This window comes from Monopterus albus, unplaced genomic scaffold, assembly GCF_001952655.1.
Source record: "Monopterus albus unplaced genomic scaffold, M_albus_1.0 scaffold6.1, whole genome shotgun sequence".
NCBI classification, from domain to species: domain Eukaryota; kingdom Metazoa; phylum Chordata; class Actinopteri; order Synbranchiformes; family Synbranchidae; genus Monopterus; species Monopterus albus.
Genome location: NW_018127886.1, coordinates 5,248,657 through 5,267,131, shown reverse-complemented (window position 1 = coordinate 5,267,131; position 18,475 = coordinate 5,248,657). Strand labels below are relative to the sequence as shown.

General features: G+C 38.3%; 1 protein-coding gene across 1 annotated transcript; it reads left to right on the top strand.

Moving 5' to 3' along the window:
- The first annotated feature begins 5,152 nt into the window (after nucleotides 1-5,152).
- Nucleotides 5,153-13,961, top strand: edn3b (endothelin 3b). Its single transcript, XM_020620737.1, has 4 exons — nucleotides 5,153-5,521; nucleotides 5,640-5,856; nucleotides 9,529-9,684; nucleotides 11,731-13,961. Exons 1-4 carry the CDS (start codon nucleotides 5,452-5,454, stop codon nucleotides 11,783-11,785), a joined length of 498 nt encoding a protein of 165 aa, XP_020476393.1. The 5' UTR covers nucleotides 5,153-5,451; the 3' UTR covers nucleotides 11,786-13,961.
- Nucleotides 13,962-18,475: the final 4,514 nt, after the last annotated feature.

Genomic DNA, 18,475 nt, shown 5'->3' with positions numbered 1-18,475 from the left:
AAAAAAACATGCAGCCAAGCTATAGAATCAAGTGTTTGTTTTATATGTCAAATTACAGCTATTACAAAACATAATATATGGTTAGAAGAATTCATTTTGTTACCCTAAGTATTGTTATAGAGGCATTATTTTTAACAACCATGAAGACAAAGAACAGAGAGGAAAATTTTGTGAAATGTGGCAATGGTATTAGATGGCATCACATTGTTTTTCAAAAGATCATCTATTTTAGCAAGTTCAAAGAAGAATACTATGTCTCGGTGTTTGTCTTTTATTCATTTTGCTGCAGAGGAGATGTACATATACATGTTACTTAGTCTCCAAAAACCTGTGAATAAACATTCCTTACTCCAGATCGGCTGTTATTTCTAATAAGAGTTGGCTGAGATAAATAACAATGTGACTGTAGCAGTTCAAAATATCAAAGCATGGGGTGTGGTGAGATCAATAACTGACTCATATTTGTCCAAAGTCAAATGATCTGTCAGCTCACTGAAAGAATACAGACAGCAACAGACAGGGTACTCCATTAGGTTCTCGTGCTGTTATGTACTCTGCTAGCTTTTCACATGTGTAGTGCAAGAATAAATTGTTGGTTTTAGTGTCGGTATGAGATTTGTCAAAAATAGATAATTACTGGTGCTAACCTTTAAGGCCTGTGTTTAAAGGCCATCTAAACTAAATTTAAATTTCTCAGGTGCACACAACACCCTCATGGGAAAATTACTGCATTATCTCTGCATGTATTGCTGTGTCTTCCAGAATTATTGTTTGACCTTTGCCAGTAGGTACCATTTATATCAGTGCTCTACATTTCAGCCCCATGGTAAATGTTCTTATACTTGTATAGCACTTTTCTAAGCATTGCAGCACACTCAAAGCACTTTCACACTCTTTGGCCATTCAACAATTTGCACTCACACACTGGTGTTATCACCACAAGCAACTGGGGGTTCAGTGTCTTGCTCAAGGACACTTCGACATGTTGACTGGACAGGCTGGAAATTGAACCACTAATCCTCCAGTTAGGAAACGCCTCGTTCTATCTCCTGAGCCACAGCCGCCCATCATCTGCAAAACTTCATCTCTTAGGACCTAATAATCAAATTGCATGGGTGCCAATTAAAAGTCAACCTCTCAGCAAGCTTTTATTTTGAGGCAGATTTCCTGCACTCATGTCTTATTTTATTATTATTATTTATTTTACTATTATTTTGACAAACCACATATGTTTTTGTCCTTATGCAGTATGAAAAAGCAACTCCGTGATTACCAGTGTCTTGGAATGGAAATTGTTTTTGTGGATGGTTTTATCTTTTTCAAACATGTAACCTGTGTTTTCTAGTCAAGACAAGTCAAGTCAGATTTTATCTATTTTTGCCCAAAATCACAGATCACGCATTCACCTCAAGCAGCTTTACAATCTGTCCAACATACAACACCTGCTGTCCTATGGATCTAAAGTTAAATTCCAACTTGACTGTCCAATTGTCATTTCAAATTTAGAGGTGTCTTTAAAAGGTCCTGCTTTACTTGTTTAATTTGATAATGCTGACTGTGTTAACAGCATCACTTACTCTAAAACATTCCGCCAGGGGTTGTAATTTCTAGTCCTGGTAAACCATTACTTCCTCAATAGCAACTACAAAGGATCCAGGGGCATCAGCTGGTACTCATAAGAGAGTCATCTCACTGAAGTTAATGCAATAATCCTGTCATTGAAATGATGTTTTGTGGAAAGTTCAACTGGACCCTACAGTATATCAACATCTTAGTGCCATGTTCAAACCCTTCTTCACATACAGAACAAACACCTCTAGTGTGTCGCTGATTCAGGTCAAGGAAACAAAGACAAGACATCATAAGCCTTTGATGGCCAGCGGGGTAAGTGGGGCAAAGGGACTGAGTTGATATGTGCCATCTGTTCACTGTAATGTGCCAGGAAGTGGCATAGTTTGATGTTAAACTAGAATGCCTTACAATGAAATGGCCTCTCCTGACTAGATCAAGGGAAGTTATAACCAACCCTTCACCAGCAGAAAATGAACATATAATACATATGTTATGATGTAAAGCCATATGTCTGACTTCATGAGGTATAGAATGGAAAAGAAGGGAGGGTGGAAAAAACTAAGAATCTTTAGAATTGGGAAATACCAGAATGTTCCTGTAGGTAAAACTCGGTCGGTCCAAAATGGAACTTTGACATTTGACCTTTGAATATGGGTTTTTATAATAGCAATTCTAATGAACAATTTAAGTACTAAAATATATTGCATCATGCACAGAGTATTAAGTGACAGATGTGTGACAGGTTTCAATGCTCCATCCACCTCATGGCCTTCATCAGCTATGTCAAACCCAGACTGGCTTAGTGTAAACGTTTGTGATCACATGGGCTCACACTGCAACATTAGATTCCCCAGACCAGGTTCCGCACTAAAGTGAAACCTTGAAGGCATGCATGTGACCACTAAACCAGATGCAGTCGATGTTCTGATAGTATTATGTCTCGGAAGCTTTGCTCTGGATAAAGAAAACAGGATATGGTTTTCGTTTATATGAAATAACCTCTGTTTCCCAGTTTGGGGATTGTGCCAGAGTACTGAGGTATGGCACAAAACCTTAGCTTTGGGGAATTTGAGAAGGAAAGAGGGGGCAGTTATGAGACAGAAAATGTATGCTTACTAGATTAGGAAAGAACACATTGATGAAAATTACTGTATGTAACAGACAGAGCAAAGGTAAACAGTATGGGAAAGTTTGGATCCTCATGTCAAAGTATCCTGATTATCTTCCCATTAAGGTATATATTTGTTTCATGTAAGGTCATTTGTTATTTTGAGTATTTAATGACGTACTGTACTTAAGTATGATTTCATGGCACCTGTACTTGAGTGTTTTCATTTTCTGCTACTTCATAATTTAACTTCCCTATTTTAGAGGCAAATATTGTACTTTTTACTACCCTTCATTTATTTGATCACTTTAGTTACTTTTCAGAATTTGATTAATAAAACAAAATATGGCACAATCATACAACTTTATTAAACCCTGGTGGGAAATTCACAAGCAGTAATTCAAAGTATAAACATATAAGGTGGTTAAAATTAGCTGTTTTTACCAGTTTCAAAATTAAATGTGATGTACACAATAATGAATCAATAATTATAAACCAATATATATGTGACATTTATAGTGGGTACTTTTACTTTACCTTTTTAGTATATTTTGGTAAATGGACTGTATTTTTGATGCTAATACTTTTGAACTTGTACTTAGTAAGTGAATTTTACTTGTAACAGAGTATTTTTACACTCTCACATTGAAAATCTAATAACACAGAACTGGATATGGTCCTCACTGAAATCTTATTGGCATTTTGTGTGTGATTGCAAATCATCATTCTGTACTTGATGTTTACATCTCTCTCAGCACCTGACACTTCTTATTGTGAAGCTCAGTAGTTTTTATTTGTTTTATCCTTACCTTCAGTCTGGTTGTCATACTGAATTTGATATGTTATGCTGAAATTGGAAGACTGACCAACTCAATCAGATATCAGCCTTCCACCCTATGAACCTTGGTTGTTTTGACTGTTTATTCAGTTCATTACATTCACCTCATCTCTGTTGTAGCATGCCTCTGATTATGAGCTTTTCATCCTAGAACATCTGTCCATAACAGTTAGTGTAACTAGGTCTTTGTATTCTTGAGGCTTTTGGTGCTCCCTGAATAAATGGTTTTGATCTGTTGAACATGTGGTCACGCTCTGTCTTCTGCAAATGTAGATCTCGCTGAGCTCACTTGTGGCATCTTACTTCTTAACAGTGCACCACAGATTTATTTTAGCACGTTAACATCTAGTAATTTAGTAAATCACTCACGCCCCCCACCAAACAGAGACGAGAACTACACACATGCACACACAGATTACTGTGCAGTCTAATTGTAGTCATTAGTCAATGAGAAAATATATAAACAATCACACTACAGGCCACCAGCCATTTATTATTATTTATTATCACAACACTATAAGCTATACATTTCTTTATCAACTCAATTCATTGTTTTGCTTGTTTGCTTATACTATGTTACCTCTTCAAATCAAAGTAACATTGTGGGTAGAAACAGTGGTGGAAGAAGTACTTGGGTCCCATACTTAATTCAAATCAAGAGTAAAATAAAGTAAAAATACTCTTTTACAAGTAAAAGTCTTGTACTCAAGATGTTACTTAAGTAAAAGTACACAAGTATTAGCATCAAAACATATTTAAAGTAATAAAAGTACTTATTATGCAGACTGGCAAATTTCACATAATGTGAGCTAATTATAATTACTGATGTACTACTGTGTTCATTACATTTAAAGGTTCAGTTTGTAAAGGTGGAGCTGTCTTTAGTTAGCATATATACTTATAATTTGAATCACTTTTGCATAGCTTGTGTATTTTCCACGGGATATCAATAAAGACTTATGATTATACTGTATTTTTTGTATTAATCTGGTTCTAAAAAGTAACTAGTAACTAAAGTTCTAAAATAAATGTAGTGGAGTAAAAAGTACAACATTTGCCTCTAAAGTACAAAGTATGAAGTAACACAAAATCAGAAATGCTCAAGTAAAGCACAGATACCTCAGAATTGTACAGTACTTGACTAAATGTACTTAGTTACTTCCACCACCAGGCAGAAGAATCTCTACAGTAATGTAACACACACAGCTTAATCAAAATAGGCCAAGTGTGGGTCTGGAAACTATTGCCTCCACTGCATGAAGTGATCCTCAGAAATGATGTGAATTTCACATGTTCTTAAAATGATGTTAGAACATTTCCTCTGGGTTACTATGAGTGTGAAATGACGATTAAAACCCAGGTGTTTGCTTGATCCCCTTCTGGAGCGTCCATATTGATATCGTGAGGTGTGTTTGTGCGTGGTTCTGTTTTGGAACAACAAAGGGAAATACCTTCACCATAGTTGGATTGATGGCCTATGCAGCTGAGACGATAATTAATGGCCCGAGGGCCCGAGCTGTGCAGTATGGTCTCTTTTAAAACAAGACGTGTCAGATTTCATGTCATGCATCAGGAACACAAGCGGACTAGTGCACAAACTCTTTTTAGCCTATCACTGAAGGGCAGGGAGGCATGGGCGTGTGCCCAGCCACTTCCAAAGCCTTGCATCTTTGATTTGGGCTTTCAGACGTGAATAAGGAGAAACCGACTGGGCACGGACAATCCTGCACTGTCCTTTGATGCACAAGTCACAGGTCGGATTTAAGACACAGATACGGAAGGAACCATGTGACAAACATCCTCCGACCAGTTATTTGTTGTCTGCTCCATGTGAGACGAGCTGCGCATGGACTTGTGTACTGGAGGTGCGGGACTATTACTCGGTGCCAACGGGAGATTTAATTTGACAGTGATTCTTCATTAAACATCTGACATGGAAAGGATACTGTACGTCATCTCAAAAATCATGCTTTTCGTTATACTGGCATTAATTCTCTTACAAGGTACGTTTGGGTCTGAAACAAACTTTTACAGCCCTTTGCTTTCCAACATTTGTATATTTATTTATTTATTGACTCATTCTGTTATTTATTTACTAACATATTTCTGTTACAACCCAAGGTATCTTGACACCCAATGCTTCTGTCAAATCAGAGGTAAACTCTGGAGATCTCTCGGACTCCAGCACCGTGTTTGGCACCGAAGGATCCACGAATCTACAGCTGTACGACGCAATGGAGATTAAGACCAGACCAAAGCGCTGCACCTGTTATTCATACAAGGATAAAGAGTGCGTCTACTACTGCCACTTGGATATCATCTGGATCAACACGCCCGAGTAAGACATGCTTTGTTAAATGCTGGCCTTTCTATAACTCTTTAATTCCGCGTCTTTAGGCTTGCACAATATCTCGTGTCCTTTTGTCAACGGGGGATAAAGCCTAGGCTGGTTAAAACGCGGATTGGCATGTGGCTGATTTGTGCAGCTCAAATCGGAGTCTCGCACCTATATCAATAAACTGTAACAAGTCACGGCCGTAGCTCCTCTGGGGAGCCAGAGGCAATCACGGTTCAAGTGATGGCAAGCCCAACAGAAACGAACTCACCGTGTAAGATCAAAGTTTGACACCGGAGGGATTGCAGTTATTGGCGCAAGTTATTGTGCTTTGTCTCTCTTTTATTGCCTTCAGTTACCATTTGTCATTTTCACATCCTCACAGTGACGCAAAGAGACAAACTGTGGACTTCATGGTGAACGTTCCCTAATTAAAATGATCCATTCACCAATCACTGTGGGTAGATTTAAAGGGGAGTTGTGTAGATAGGCTATTAAAATTGTATCAGTGTTGTAGGCCTTGTGGTATGAATTTGTCCTAAATTTGTTTTTGAGTGTTTGCCATTGTCTTTAGTCTTCTTTCAGAACAAAGCAGCGGCAGATCTAGAAAGCTTTGGAGGGGTGGCACATGTTAAATACACCGCTCACACACACTGACAGTGTGGTCAGAAACATGCACACCAGTAGCTGCTGGAGGTCATTTTATAGGGCACTCACAGCGCTCCTCTTGTTCCTCCTTGCACAAAGGAGCAGATACCCTTCTATGGCCCTGTGCAGCTCTCCTGGTGTAATGGTCGATCTCCTGGTATCTCCTCCATGTTCTTAAAAATGTGCTGGGAGACGCAGCAAACCATTTTGCAACTGCACGTATGGATGTGCTGCTGTCACTTTCATTTGCATCGAAGTAGGTGAAACTGATTCACAAGCACTTGTGCTTCCTAAATGGACAGATTGATGTCCCTAAAGTTTAAAGAGCCCATGGCATTCTCGTTTTCATCCATTTAATGGCTAATCTTGGGTACCTCTAGATTAGCTTGGCACCCATCGTAACTCCATATAGTCTGTAATTATTTCAGAATGTTAAACAACAGAGAGCCTCTTCCTTAAAACAAGAGGACAGTTTGTGAATGCGCACACCTGCTGCTGCCATTATTCTGTTGCAAGTGGACAGCACAACGAACGGCGATGGCATTAACTCATTTGAGTTTCTCCTCCATATATAGGTAAACAATGATATATGTACTGATGAAACAAAATTTGTAACAGTCTAAAAAAAGTGGATAACAGATATACAATGTGTTTATTTTTTTAAGCTCCCAATTAAGCCCACCTGAGTAGTGGAAACATCACTCCCTTTCAAGTAGCTCCGGTAAATCCAACCGGTGGTCGCTGCGTCTTCCCCCACAAATCATACAGTCCCAATTTAGTGAAATTAATTCCAACAGGCATCGTAGCACTGACAATAACATCATGGGTCATTAATTCGCTGGTTAACCAGCAATACATCACATGCAGGAGACACACTGGCCTCAAGCAGTCAAAGCAAACAGGTACTGGGCTCCAGGGGAATCCAGCGTTGATGAGCCGATCATTTTCTTCATTAATACTGATAAGCGTCACATTTTGACTCTGCCAGGGGTGCCAATTAGATTCTGGGGGTAGCTGGTGCCATCACTGACTGCCCTCTTGGCTCCCACCCATGGACCAAAATAAATAATACAAATGAGTTTAAGTTACCCACAATTTGGATTGATTAATTTTTACTTTAGGTAAAAGCGGAACTGCCCTTTGGCATAAACATCTTATGCTGTTGTCTATGGACAGACACTGATGATGGCAGCCTATAATGAAGGAATGATTACTGTTAAAAGTGGAAGTCATTTGGTGGATTAGTTCTGGGACAACATGCTCTGATCAGAAGCCACAGGATGGTCCTGGCGACAAGTTCACTAAGTGCACCTCAGGAGGTATGTTGGCTCTTCAGGTGATAAGGTGATATTACCAGCTGGCAAAATTACAGTAGTTTTTCCACACCTTGTTGTTATACAAAGCCTAGCATACCACTTATTAGTAACAATATTCTAAAATATAATTTCCAACACCTTCTTGTTTTGAAAAATGGTACTTTGATATACTGCCTCTTAACCACATATTAAAATCCTTGGCAAGACAGTGGGAAGACATTCTTTCTTCCCCTGTTCTTGTGCCAAGACTGCTGTTGGCATTTCAGGTAACCAGCTCACTTTATTAATGCTTAGCAAGTCAAGACAAATTAGCATAGTTTAAAAAGTGAGTGTATTCATGCTCTGCATGAGTAGCACTGCACTATGACAGAAGATAAACTCGAAACAAGAAAAGTTTGTTCTTTAGGGCTAAAGGTTGACAGAATATTAGAAAGTAAACAAGAAGGCATCGCCTCCCTCTAATACTGAAAACAAGCTCGCTCCAGATGAGCCCCCCATTGCTTCTTGCTTACAAGACAGTTGGTAGCTATGTCAAGTGTGTGTATCTGACTTCTCCCCTACACTACAGTTATAATTAGTGTTTTTATTTAGCTTGACATATTGTTTAAAAGATGTTTCCTCAGAGCTTTTCTGCTTAATAGATACTAGACAGTAGACAATATCTCCCGGCCGATATATTAAGACAGACGTCTGATCTATGGCATTCACATCAGACTGAATAGATAAAAGATTAATAGACCTAAATGACACTAAAGTCGATCAGGTTTACAGTCGTAAACAGTCAGGTTGCAGGATCCAGCAAACACACTGGAAGCAGTACGCGGAGTATCAGCAGCGCTACAATCACATACAAGCAGCAGGCAGCCTGATATAATCTAATAAAAATCTACAGGAGACAGTTTATTCAGTCAATGGTTCTTATTTCAGATGTCTTATAAAAACAGGTTTACTAGAGCAGGGTTGTTCTTTTACACTCTTAGGCAGTCTTCCTCTCATGCTGTGCCCACTGGAATTCTCAAATGGATCTTAACACATGTTCTACTTCCTCTTTGCCACAAAAGGCCAGGCCTTATACAGTATTTCCTTGAGCCACAAACACCATTTTACTAAATCTCTCACAGATTTGGCAAAAGCAGATGAGCAGGAAGAGGAAGAAAATAAAAAGAAGAAGACGAGTGATTTATTACTCATAAACTGTGGTATCTAGATTAGAAGATTAGGGTTACAAGTGTCGCATATACAGAGGTGGATCTATGGAAGTTATATTTCAAGTTTATTATTCACTGTCATGAATCTTTTTGGCTGCCTGTGTATTTCCATGACTAATTCTAATGATCACCTAAGTAAAAACAAATGTTCACAGACAAAACACTGCCACTATAACGGAGCGTAAAGCAGATAAATTCAGCTGTTACTGAATAGTCATAGCCTTAACACAGATTAGTGCCATTGCATTAACAGTACAGCTTTTCAGAAACTTTATTTCATTTGTATGTATTTATCAGCTTGGATTAATACTTGATATCCAGTCTGATGTCTCACTGTGTGTGGTGTAAAAAAGGCATATATATGACAGGTGGTTTGAGGGCTGCTGGAAGATATATGCCTATGTTTTGGCAGTCACTAGAGCTAACAATATCTATTATGTGTTGTTAGATTCTTTTTATCACACATTTGGACTATTACTGATGATCTGTCTTTAACTTCTTAGACGTACTGTGCCATATGGGATGTCGAGTTACCGAAGCCCTCAACGTATCAAACGTGCTGCTGGGGAACAATCAACTGAACAGAGGGCAAAGGCTCGCCGCTGCATTTGTACTGAGCGTGACACAGACCCTGAGTGCCGTGATTTTTGTCTGTCAAGGTCAGTCAGATTTTTTTTTCTGTTAAAAAAAAAAAAAAGACAAGTCATTTTCAGTCTTGATTCTTATTCACTATACTGATATAAGTGAAGAGTGAAATGAATAATAAATGACTGTTCTGACTGGAGCCGATTTAAAAAGGCTTCTGATAGTAAACAAACATCAAGCATTTAGATTGTTTTGCTCTAACAAATCTTAATTGTCTGAACTTAAGTGCTTTTATATCAACCAACAGAAAATGTTAACCATTTGTTTAGGTGTGAATACAGTATTGGCTAGTGCTACTGAAGCAAGCTAGTGAGGTGTTGTACAAAATGTCACTGAATAAACATCCTCACATACAGCACTTTAAGAAACAAAAGAGGATATAAATAAGAATAAAGTGTACTGAGTAGTGAGTGAATATCTCCACCATCCTACATTGAAAGATGGATTTTCACTAGCAGGGACCTTGCCCTCAGGAAAGGATGACTGTCAAATGAATCTTTGAATACGGTGCAATACTTATGGACTGTGCTTTGGGAAATAAAGGCTTTGCCACTCCTGGGCACCAGTGGAGCCACACAACCTTCTAATAAATTTATCGCATGGCGCCAATTCACGAGAACAATTGTCTCAAGGTACTTTACATAATCAGGTCTAGAGCTGGCACTATTAAAGGAAAACCCATCAAATCCCCCATGGTACTTGGTGACAGTGTGGAGGAAAAACTCCCTTTAATGGAAGAAACCTCAGAGAGACCCCGGCTCTTCTGCATCGACCAGTTTGGATAAGTGGATAGAGGAGAGAGATAGGAAACGTGTTGAGACACAGCGAACACAAAACAACAAAGAAATGGCTGGAACAAAGAAGAAGACTGTTATCGTGCAGTGGAGACAGCCAACAGGATGAAGGAGGAAGTAGTCAGAGAAACAGAATGAAAGGCCGGTGGCAGGAGAGTCGTAGGGAAGACTGGAGGAGTCTTTGTAAAACTAAAGAAATGCAGGAGGAAGAAGAAGCTGAAACAGGTGGTAGAAGAGTCATAGGGAAGACACAGGACTAGTCCTCATGGAACCAAAGAATGAGGGGAGCTGATAAGGCCAGCTGAGGGGGATGCAGCAGCTTGTGGTAAACGGGGAAGGCCCTGCAGATGGTGGAGAGGGATGAGTAGCACAAACCCCTAAAAATGTGAGGAAGATGAGCCAGTAACAGAGCAGAAAACAAGGTGCCGTCAGAGGGGCAAACGAACAAACCAAACTACAAGGACAGTGTGCGACTGGCCTGATGAAAAAGCAGAAGTGAACATATGAATGGGTGGTTTAAATTTAATGAGGACCAGAAGCTCGGACGTGGTCCCACTCCTGAACTTCAGATTAAAATCTCCATTATATAAAAGATGTGCTTGAACTTTCAACATGTTTGTTTGGCACATTGGTTAAAATACCATAATGATACCTGTGACGTATTGCCCGTCTAATCTGTCATGTGCTTTTATTTTCCATATTTTGAATACATTTCTCAAAACTAGGGCATCTTTTCCGTAGACTGTGACCTTCATCAGTATCCTTTCTCCCAGTACTTACTTAGATACAAGTGCTGCTGAAGCTTTATTACCTCTAGACATGCACTTGACAAGTAAGTAAAGTTGTGCTAGATCCCCATACTCAGCAATCTTTCTTCTGCCAGTCACTGGATATATTGTAGGTCCCAAATTAGATTAAATCAAAGCTACAATATGCAACTTTACTCCGAATCAGTCCTTGCTCCACCATGCACTGCCCAGCTCCTACACAAAACCTTTTGGTCGCTAATATCTCTGCACTGCTGTTCAATGAGTCTGGGTTACAGGAGGTTCCCACAGCACTTCTCCACATTAAACAAGTTTTGGAGCAGAAATATTTGAAAAAAGTCACATAATGTAATAATCCACCTAAATATATATAATACTCTGCTGCTTCAGTTACTTTTTAGAATCTTACTGTTGTGATCTTTTTAACTATATGGAAGCACTAAATCACAGGATAAGCCCTTAAAATTTACTGTTTTAATTTGAAATGTTCTTTTGAAAGCCCTGTGCAGGCCGTGCCAGTCAGACGTCTCGACGGAGCCCCTGGCCCTGGATGACAGTCTGATGCCTCCATCTTCTGCTCTTTGTTTTGAGGAAATGGACCCTTCCCTCCTGTTTATCCCTTTCACTCTCACACTCAAAGTCAAGGAAAAAAACTTTGGACTTTGACAGAGTCAACATTTGTCAGCATCATAACACATGGAGAAATTCCCACCAAGCTGAGTGCCTTGAAGGACCCATCAACAAATTCAGTACAGATCCATGAAAACTATTTTCTTTTTGTTCCCTCCTAAAAAAAGAGCTTGGGGATTACTCTCGCCATGATATAAGAGCCACTGACCTTGATTCTGTCAAGCGTGATCAGACAAACCATTTATATTCATACCTGACATCTGAGTGTTGTGGACTCAACTTGACTCTGTCTTTCTGTCTAACAATGAGATGAACTTGTATCAGCCTGTAAGGAGACAACAGAGACATTTCTATGAAAAAGTTGGGAAGCAAAACATGCCATGAGGAGCCATGGAAAATAGGGGCAGGGCATGATATTGTGATATAACGCCTTTACAAATACTGTAACATGCAAATGCAAACAAAAATTGAACTTTGCTTTATGAGCCTATATACTGTACTTTCAATATGGAAAACGGTCACTGGCTGACAGTTTGTGCATTTTTCATATCCATACTTTCATCATTTGTGCTCTTTAGAACTTAACTATCACTCATATCCACTGTGCCTTTAGCTAACAATTTAGTTGATAAACATTTAGCTGGTGTGGACCTTATCGTATGTTGAACCATCCGTTGTTATCTATTCCGGTCATTCTATATTCCAACAATGCAGCTTGGAGCTGTGGATTAATTATACATTAAAGAATAAGGCTGAAAAGACTAAAACTAATAATGAACTGACGTTATTAACAGGTATTGCCTATCAGTCAAAGAACAGGAGGCATATTCCTGAACACTGTGGTTTGTTTTGAGCCAGTCCCATATACATTATCCCATTGCCACAAGTACTCACTAGTAAACCAAACGTATTACTTGTGAAAATGTAATGTTTGTTAAAAACTACAGTTCCCAGCTTTTTCAGGAAAGTACTTAACTTAAAAAAAACTGTTTATGATACATTTTTACAGATTATAAATGAACTGGCTTGGAGCTGCACACACACGGTAGAGAAGATGAAAAGCATTTAGGTGGATGCATTGTCATTCTAGGGCTTGTATTGGAATTTATTGTCAATAAGAAAATTATAGAATAATATCGGGCTTATCCTTTCAATATGACATTTTGTGGGATAGAAAATCACAGATTCTCAGCCGAGATGGACTTGTATTCCTTATATACATTCCATCTTTGGTTTGTTAAAAAATATGGCTCAAGTGTTTTGAATTCCTTGAAGTTATGCTGCTAATAGAGTTAAATCTGATAAAATAACATGCAGTACAGAGTGACCATGTTCCTTCCATCTGAGGTCACAGGCCAGTGACAGTAAACAAATCCTTACAGTTTCCTCTGCCTCCACTGCTCGGTCTGCTTTGGCAAGTAGTTCCTTTGACTGATGTTGAGCAAATATTATACACTTATGTATCCTATTAAAATGTCTGTACTGTAACAAGAAAACCGTAGTTAACATATTCTGTAATACAGGCAAGTTTTTTTTATTTTTTATTTTATTATGCCTCTTTTTTTGTCAGCCACCAAACAGAACCAGTTTACCAAATTATGTGTTCTACTACACAATGAAAGCAGCAGCTTAAGTGAACACACATTTGTTAGTGCCTGTTGCACTGTGGTTCCTGTGTTTACAGTGCACTGATAGCATTTTAATGTGAAGAGGCATTTCAAGACATCATACTCTTAAGTTTGGCGTAATCATTTCCATTTGCTCGGTTTCTTGCCAAGAACATATTGCAAATTGTTTTGTAAAAACATTCATTGTTGCTAAATGGTTTAATAAAAGCAACATGAAGCGTTTTATCTGGTAATTGTTGCTTTTTTTTTTCTGAATATGTATTTTTCCATTCTGACAATTTCAGTGCCATTATGTGACTCCATCCTAAAGTAACTGTAGTTGTTCTGGTCCAAGCAGATTCACCAAAATCATGGTGAATCAAATTACAAATCAAATGTGACTTTCATAAAACACAAGACATGTATTAGCTTAATTATTTTTGTTAATTGAAATTATTTATATAACATGCAAATATATAATAAAAGACTACGAGTACAATATACCAATTGTGTTGATGTTGGTCATGTAATTGCCCGGATGTGTGTGTGTGTGTGTGTGTGTGTGTGTGTGTACATGTGTTTCTAGTCCAATACCACTGTTGTGAGGACATTTCTCCAGTTATGAGGAAATCTTGACTGGTCCCCACAACTTCAAAGGGCTGTTTGATTTAGGGTCCAGGTTAGAATTAGGTTTGGGATAGGGTAAATGCTCTTATGTAGCACTTTTCTATGCCTCGGATGCACATTCAGAGTGCTTTATATTAGTTCTCATTCACATACACGCTAGGACCTAAATTTGTGACACTGCAGCAGATAATGTGAACATCGCTTGATTTGCCAAAACACTGGGTTTGTTGGTGTTACATCATATGTTTTGTTTTCAGTTTAAACACATCTAGACTACTGATTGGTTGGGCTATTTGTTTAAAGTAAATAATTTACATCTTGAGTTTCTTTTTTTTTTGTGTGATGTAAGAATTTGGCTTGCAAATGGACAGATGAGCAAGGCCAACAGCAATCATAGGAGGGGAGCACTGCTTGCACTCATAGTTATTATATTCAGAGGCTTCTTCTGTCTTTCCCGATCAATCTCTCAACTGTCTCACTCTGACCAAAAGAAGCCATCCATCCAAATAACAATCAGCATGCCAAAGAAAACAAAGGTTTCAACATGATTTCATAAGCATAACCACGTTGTGCAGGCTTAACCTCTCCTAGCCTGTTAATTGTACCTCCAGTGAGCTAAGATACCACTACCAACATTTGTATCTTCTGTGAGTCACATCATCTGTATCCAGAAAGTAAAACAGCATATTTGGAAAACAATACAAATCTGGAGCAGATAAAAGAAGAATCTTTTGCAATCATTTGTTTGCCCTGATACAGTATATACAGTCATGGCCAAAAATATTGGCACCCCTGCATTTTTGTCACGTAATGCACCACTTCTCCCAGAAAATTGTTGCAATCACAAATTCTTTGGTGGAATGTATCAGATTTGGCTTTTTTTCTGCTACTTTTTTTGTATTGCTCAAATGCAAACAAAAGAAATAAACATGGGAATGCCAAAGAATTTGTGATTGAAACAAATTTCTGAGATTAGTTGTATGTTATCTGAGAGAAATGCAGGGTGCCAATATTTTGGGCAGTGGCTGTATATATATTTTTACAAGTGTACAGTATGTTTGTGCATTGGGGGCCATGGTTTTGATCTTGCCTTAAGCCTCACATACACAGGCCAACCATGGGTAGCTGTAAATTGTCTTATCCTTTTCTGCTCACTGAAACACACTTTAAGCACTCTACACTGTTTCCCATTGGTCCATTTGCACACAAATACAGTGGTGACCAGGAGCAACTGGGGTTCAGTGTTTTGTTCAGGTACACGTCGACATGTGGAATGGAAAAGCACTGGAATCTGTGGACAACTCGCTCTATCTCCTGAGCCACAGCTGCTCATAGCTACAAAGGCATGGCTGGTGCAGAACTAAACACACTGCACTGGCATTTTCTGTACAGAATCTTCAGTACAGTGCACTTACTGGATACAAGAGGAAGTAACAGAAACATTTGTTGTGCCTGAGGCAAGAATCTGTGGAATTCTCTGCCAGAAAGGTAAATCATATTAATCTTTCATAACATCTGACTTCTTAAACGCCCAAAAGTCAGATCACACCTCAAAGAATGGAATGACATGCAGACACTGGTTCATTCAAGTACAGAACGTGAGGAGCATTTCCATTTGCTGATCACACTCATTGACTCCAACATTCAATTCAGATATTAAACGTTGTGCTGCATGTTCACTGCTCTTGTCTCTGCATACAAGCTAACCGCATTTTAAAACAAGCAAAAAGTCTTCAAATTGGAGTGCCACCTGCAAAAATGAGAAAATCAAATATATGTTTTTGGGATCACATTAAGAGAAAACCAAATTTGATGATAGAATGATTACATTTTGTCGTTTGTGCAAAGTATTAAAGTATGTGCATGATTATTTTAAATGTCTTTTGTGCAAATAAAGTTTAAAATACACCTAAATGGATGTTTCTGAAAATAGAGTGGCTATTTTCAGCACTATCACGTATTTCTGTGTTTACTAAAGAGAGGGAGGACCCTCTAAAGATGTGTGCTTTACCTGAGTTCAAGTGTATTTGATGATTCTGGCAAATAACTTCTGATACAGGTATTTACATCAGCACCTAAACAAACTCCCTACAGTTAGGGTAACCACACTGGCCAGAATTCATGAACCCGTACCCCAGTTTTAAAATACTATGGCCCAGTTTTCACGCTAATAAGTACAGTATTTGAGAAAACTATAAATGACTTTAATGTGAAAGACTACAGCTTGAGATGGGATCTATACTGTAAGAGAGAAGTGAGCCCAAACAAAAGCAGCAGGAGTGATAATCTTTTTCCAGGGTTGCTTATTTAACTCTCACCATTGAGGCAATGAGTATCATTTTCAAGGTGACACAGAAGATTAAAACGCTTTCATTTTTCATGGAGTTTTGAACAAGCAGGGACAGTTTTCAGCATTTGAAATTGCATACCATTAAAAAGAGAAAGGAAGGAGACTTGTATTTCAAGAACAAACATGAGCCAAAGACACAGCAATATGTTCAAATGTATAGTATCTCTCCTCATGTCCATCTGTAGAAAATTTCTTACTGGTATATTTTATCTTTTTCATCTGGTTAGTTATGAGTGCAACAGGTTAATTTATTTGTTTAGAAATCTCCACACTTCCATCTGCCAGAATTCTTTAAAAAACTGGGGCTTATACAACCTAGGAAATTAGGGAAAGCACAGAACACACAGAAAACATTATATAAATAAGCACTTAAGGACAACATCTTTATTAGATGTGGTAGAAAGGTTAAATGTTTATACTTGTGTACAGATGATGATTACATTCTCATTTATCTCAACAGGTCTGTCTGTCAGAGTGATATGCCTACAGGGTCTAAGAAGTATTTTGTATCATCGCATGTTGTAGCACCACACCCATTGTGTGTGAAGATTCTTCAGAGAATGCAATAGCATGAATTAAAGATTTGTTGGCCTTTGGGAAGGATTAAAGTGAATCTTTAAGAGCTCTGTGTTTTCTTTTAAAGCACAACATCACTTTGTTTTGAAGAAAAATAGGTCTTTTATTCCATTTACCTTCAGGAGAATCAGAGTTCACAATCACTGAGCATTTGGAATATAATCCTGAATTGTGATACAAGCAACAGAAGCAGTTAGATGAGGTAAAATATAGCGCCACAAAGTCTGCATGAGGGGGAGGTTGGGTCAGATGGCTTGCTATATAAAACGTAGGACTTTCCTTCAAGGAAGCAGGATCTCATTCTTGTATATAACAAGTAAATGAAGTACGTTTTGTTCCTAAATGGCTTCATAATCATAACACCATGTTTATGACAGTTTCCATGATGAGTTTCAGCACACTTTCTGTCATGTTTATAGCTGTTTCCATGAAACTAAAGTCCATAAAGCTCGCTGGTGCAACATAAGTTGTCAGTAATATTGGTGGGATTTTTGTAATTCCACCTGCCAGGGTAGGAGCGCTATTTCATGAGATGCTTCTGCGGGACAAATGAGAAGGAAGCGAGTAACGACCACAGAGATCATAATGGTTGGAGGACTTTTTAAAGTTAAAATAACATTTGTCATCATTAGTTAAATCTAAAAGTTCATGCTATACGTACAACCAAAAAAAGATTTTGTATTTCTATAAGTGGGGTCAAATTATGGAATAAATTAAGTGTGGACATGAAAAACAGTACTAGAACTGAGGAGTTTAAATACAAATATAAATGTATGTGTCATTCAAGATATACGCAAGAATTAGAGATTTAATCAAGAATGCATGAAGGAAACCATCTGTTTTAAGTTTTCTGTGTATTACTTGTTGGTGAAGAAGAGAATTTTACTATGTAGAGATACTGCTTGCAGCCAATGATGCATGAAATTTTTTGTATAAGATGATGTTCTGGGGTAGGATTGGATAAGTCTGACTTCTTCCTACTCCATTCAAACATGTGCTGGGTATAAGCAAACTGATTCTGGATTAGCAGTAGTTGGCTTTGTGTAATCATGTGTGTGTGTTGATGTCAAATGTTCTGCATGTTTGAAAGAATAAAATCAAATCAAAAAATCAAATCAAATCATGTTACAAAAATAAGCACATGGTTAAGGGTCATAAATAAAAAGCACAATATTTCACAAAGGAATTAAACAGTCCTGTGCGAACGTTTTTTTTGTTTTTTGACCCATTTCCTCTGTATACAATATGTGTCTTGAGGGTGAAAGTTGAGCTTAGAAACAGTAGCAATGTGCACTGTCTTTTGGACTGATGGGGACCTGCTGAATTTATCAGGTGCCCTTAATGTTTCCTTTTGCCCCTGCCCCTTGGACAGCCTGAGTCCGCCCCTGCTAACTGGAGTTACCTGACTTAATCATACATGTGCAATACATCTGGAGGCCAAGCTGGAATGTGAG

Coding starts and splice junctions, on each gene's coding strand:
- edn3b (XM_020620737.1), top strand. CDS start 5,452: ATGGAAAGGATACTGTACGTCATCTCAAAAATCATGCTTTTCGTTATA. Junction 5,857..9,528: donor ATCTGGATCAACACGCCCGA/GTAAGACATGCT, acceptor TTAACTTCTTAG/ACGTACTGTGCCATATGGGA. Junction 9,685..11,730: donor CGTGATTTTTGTCTGTCAAG/GTCAGTCAGATT, acceptor TTCTTTTGAAAG/CCCTGTGCAGGCCGTGCCAG.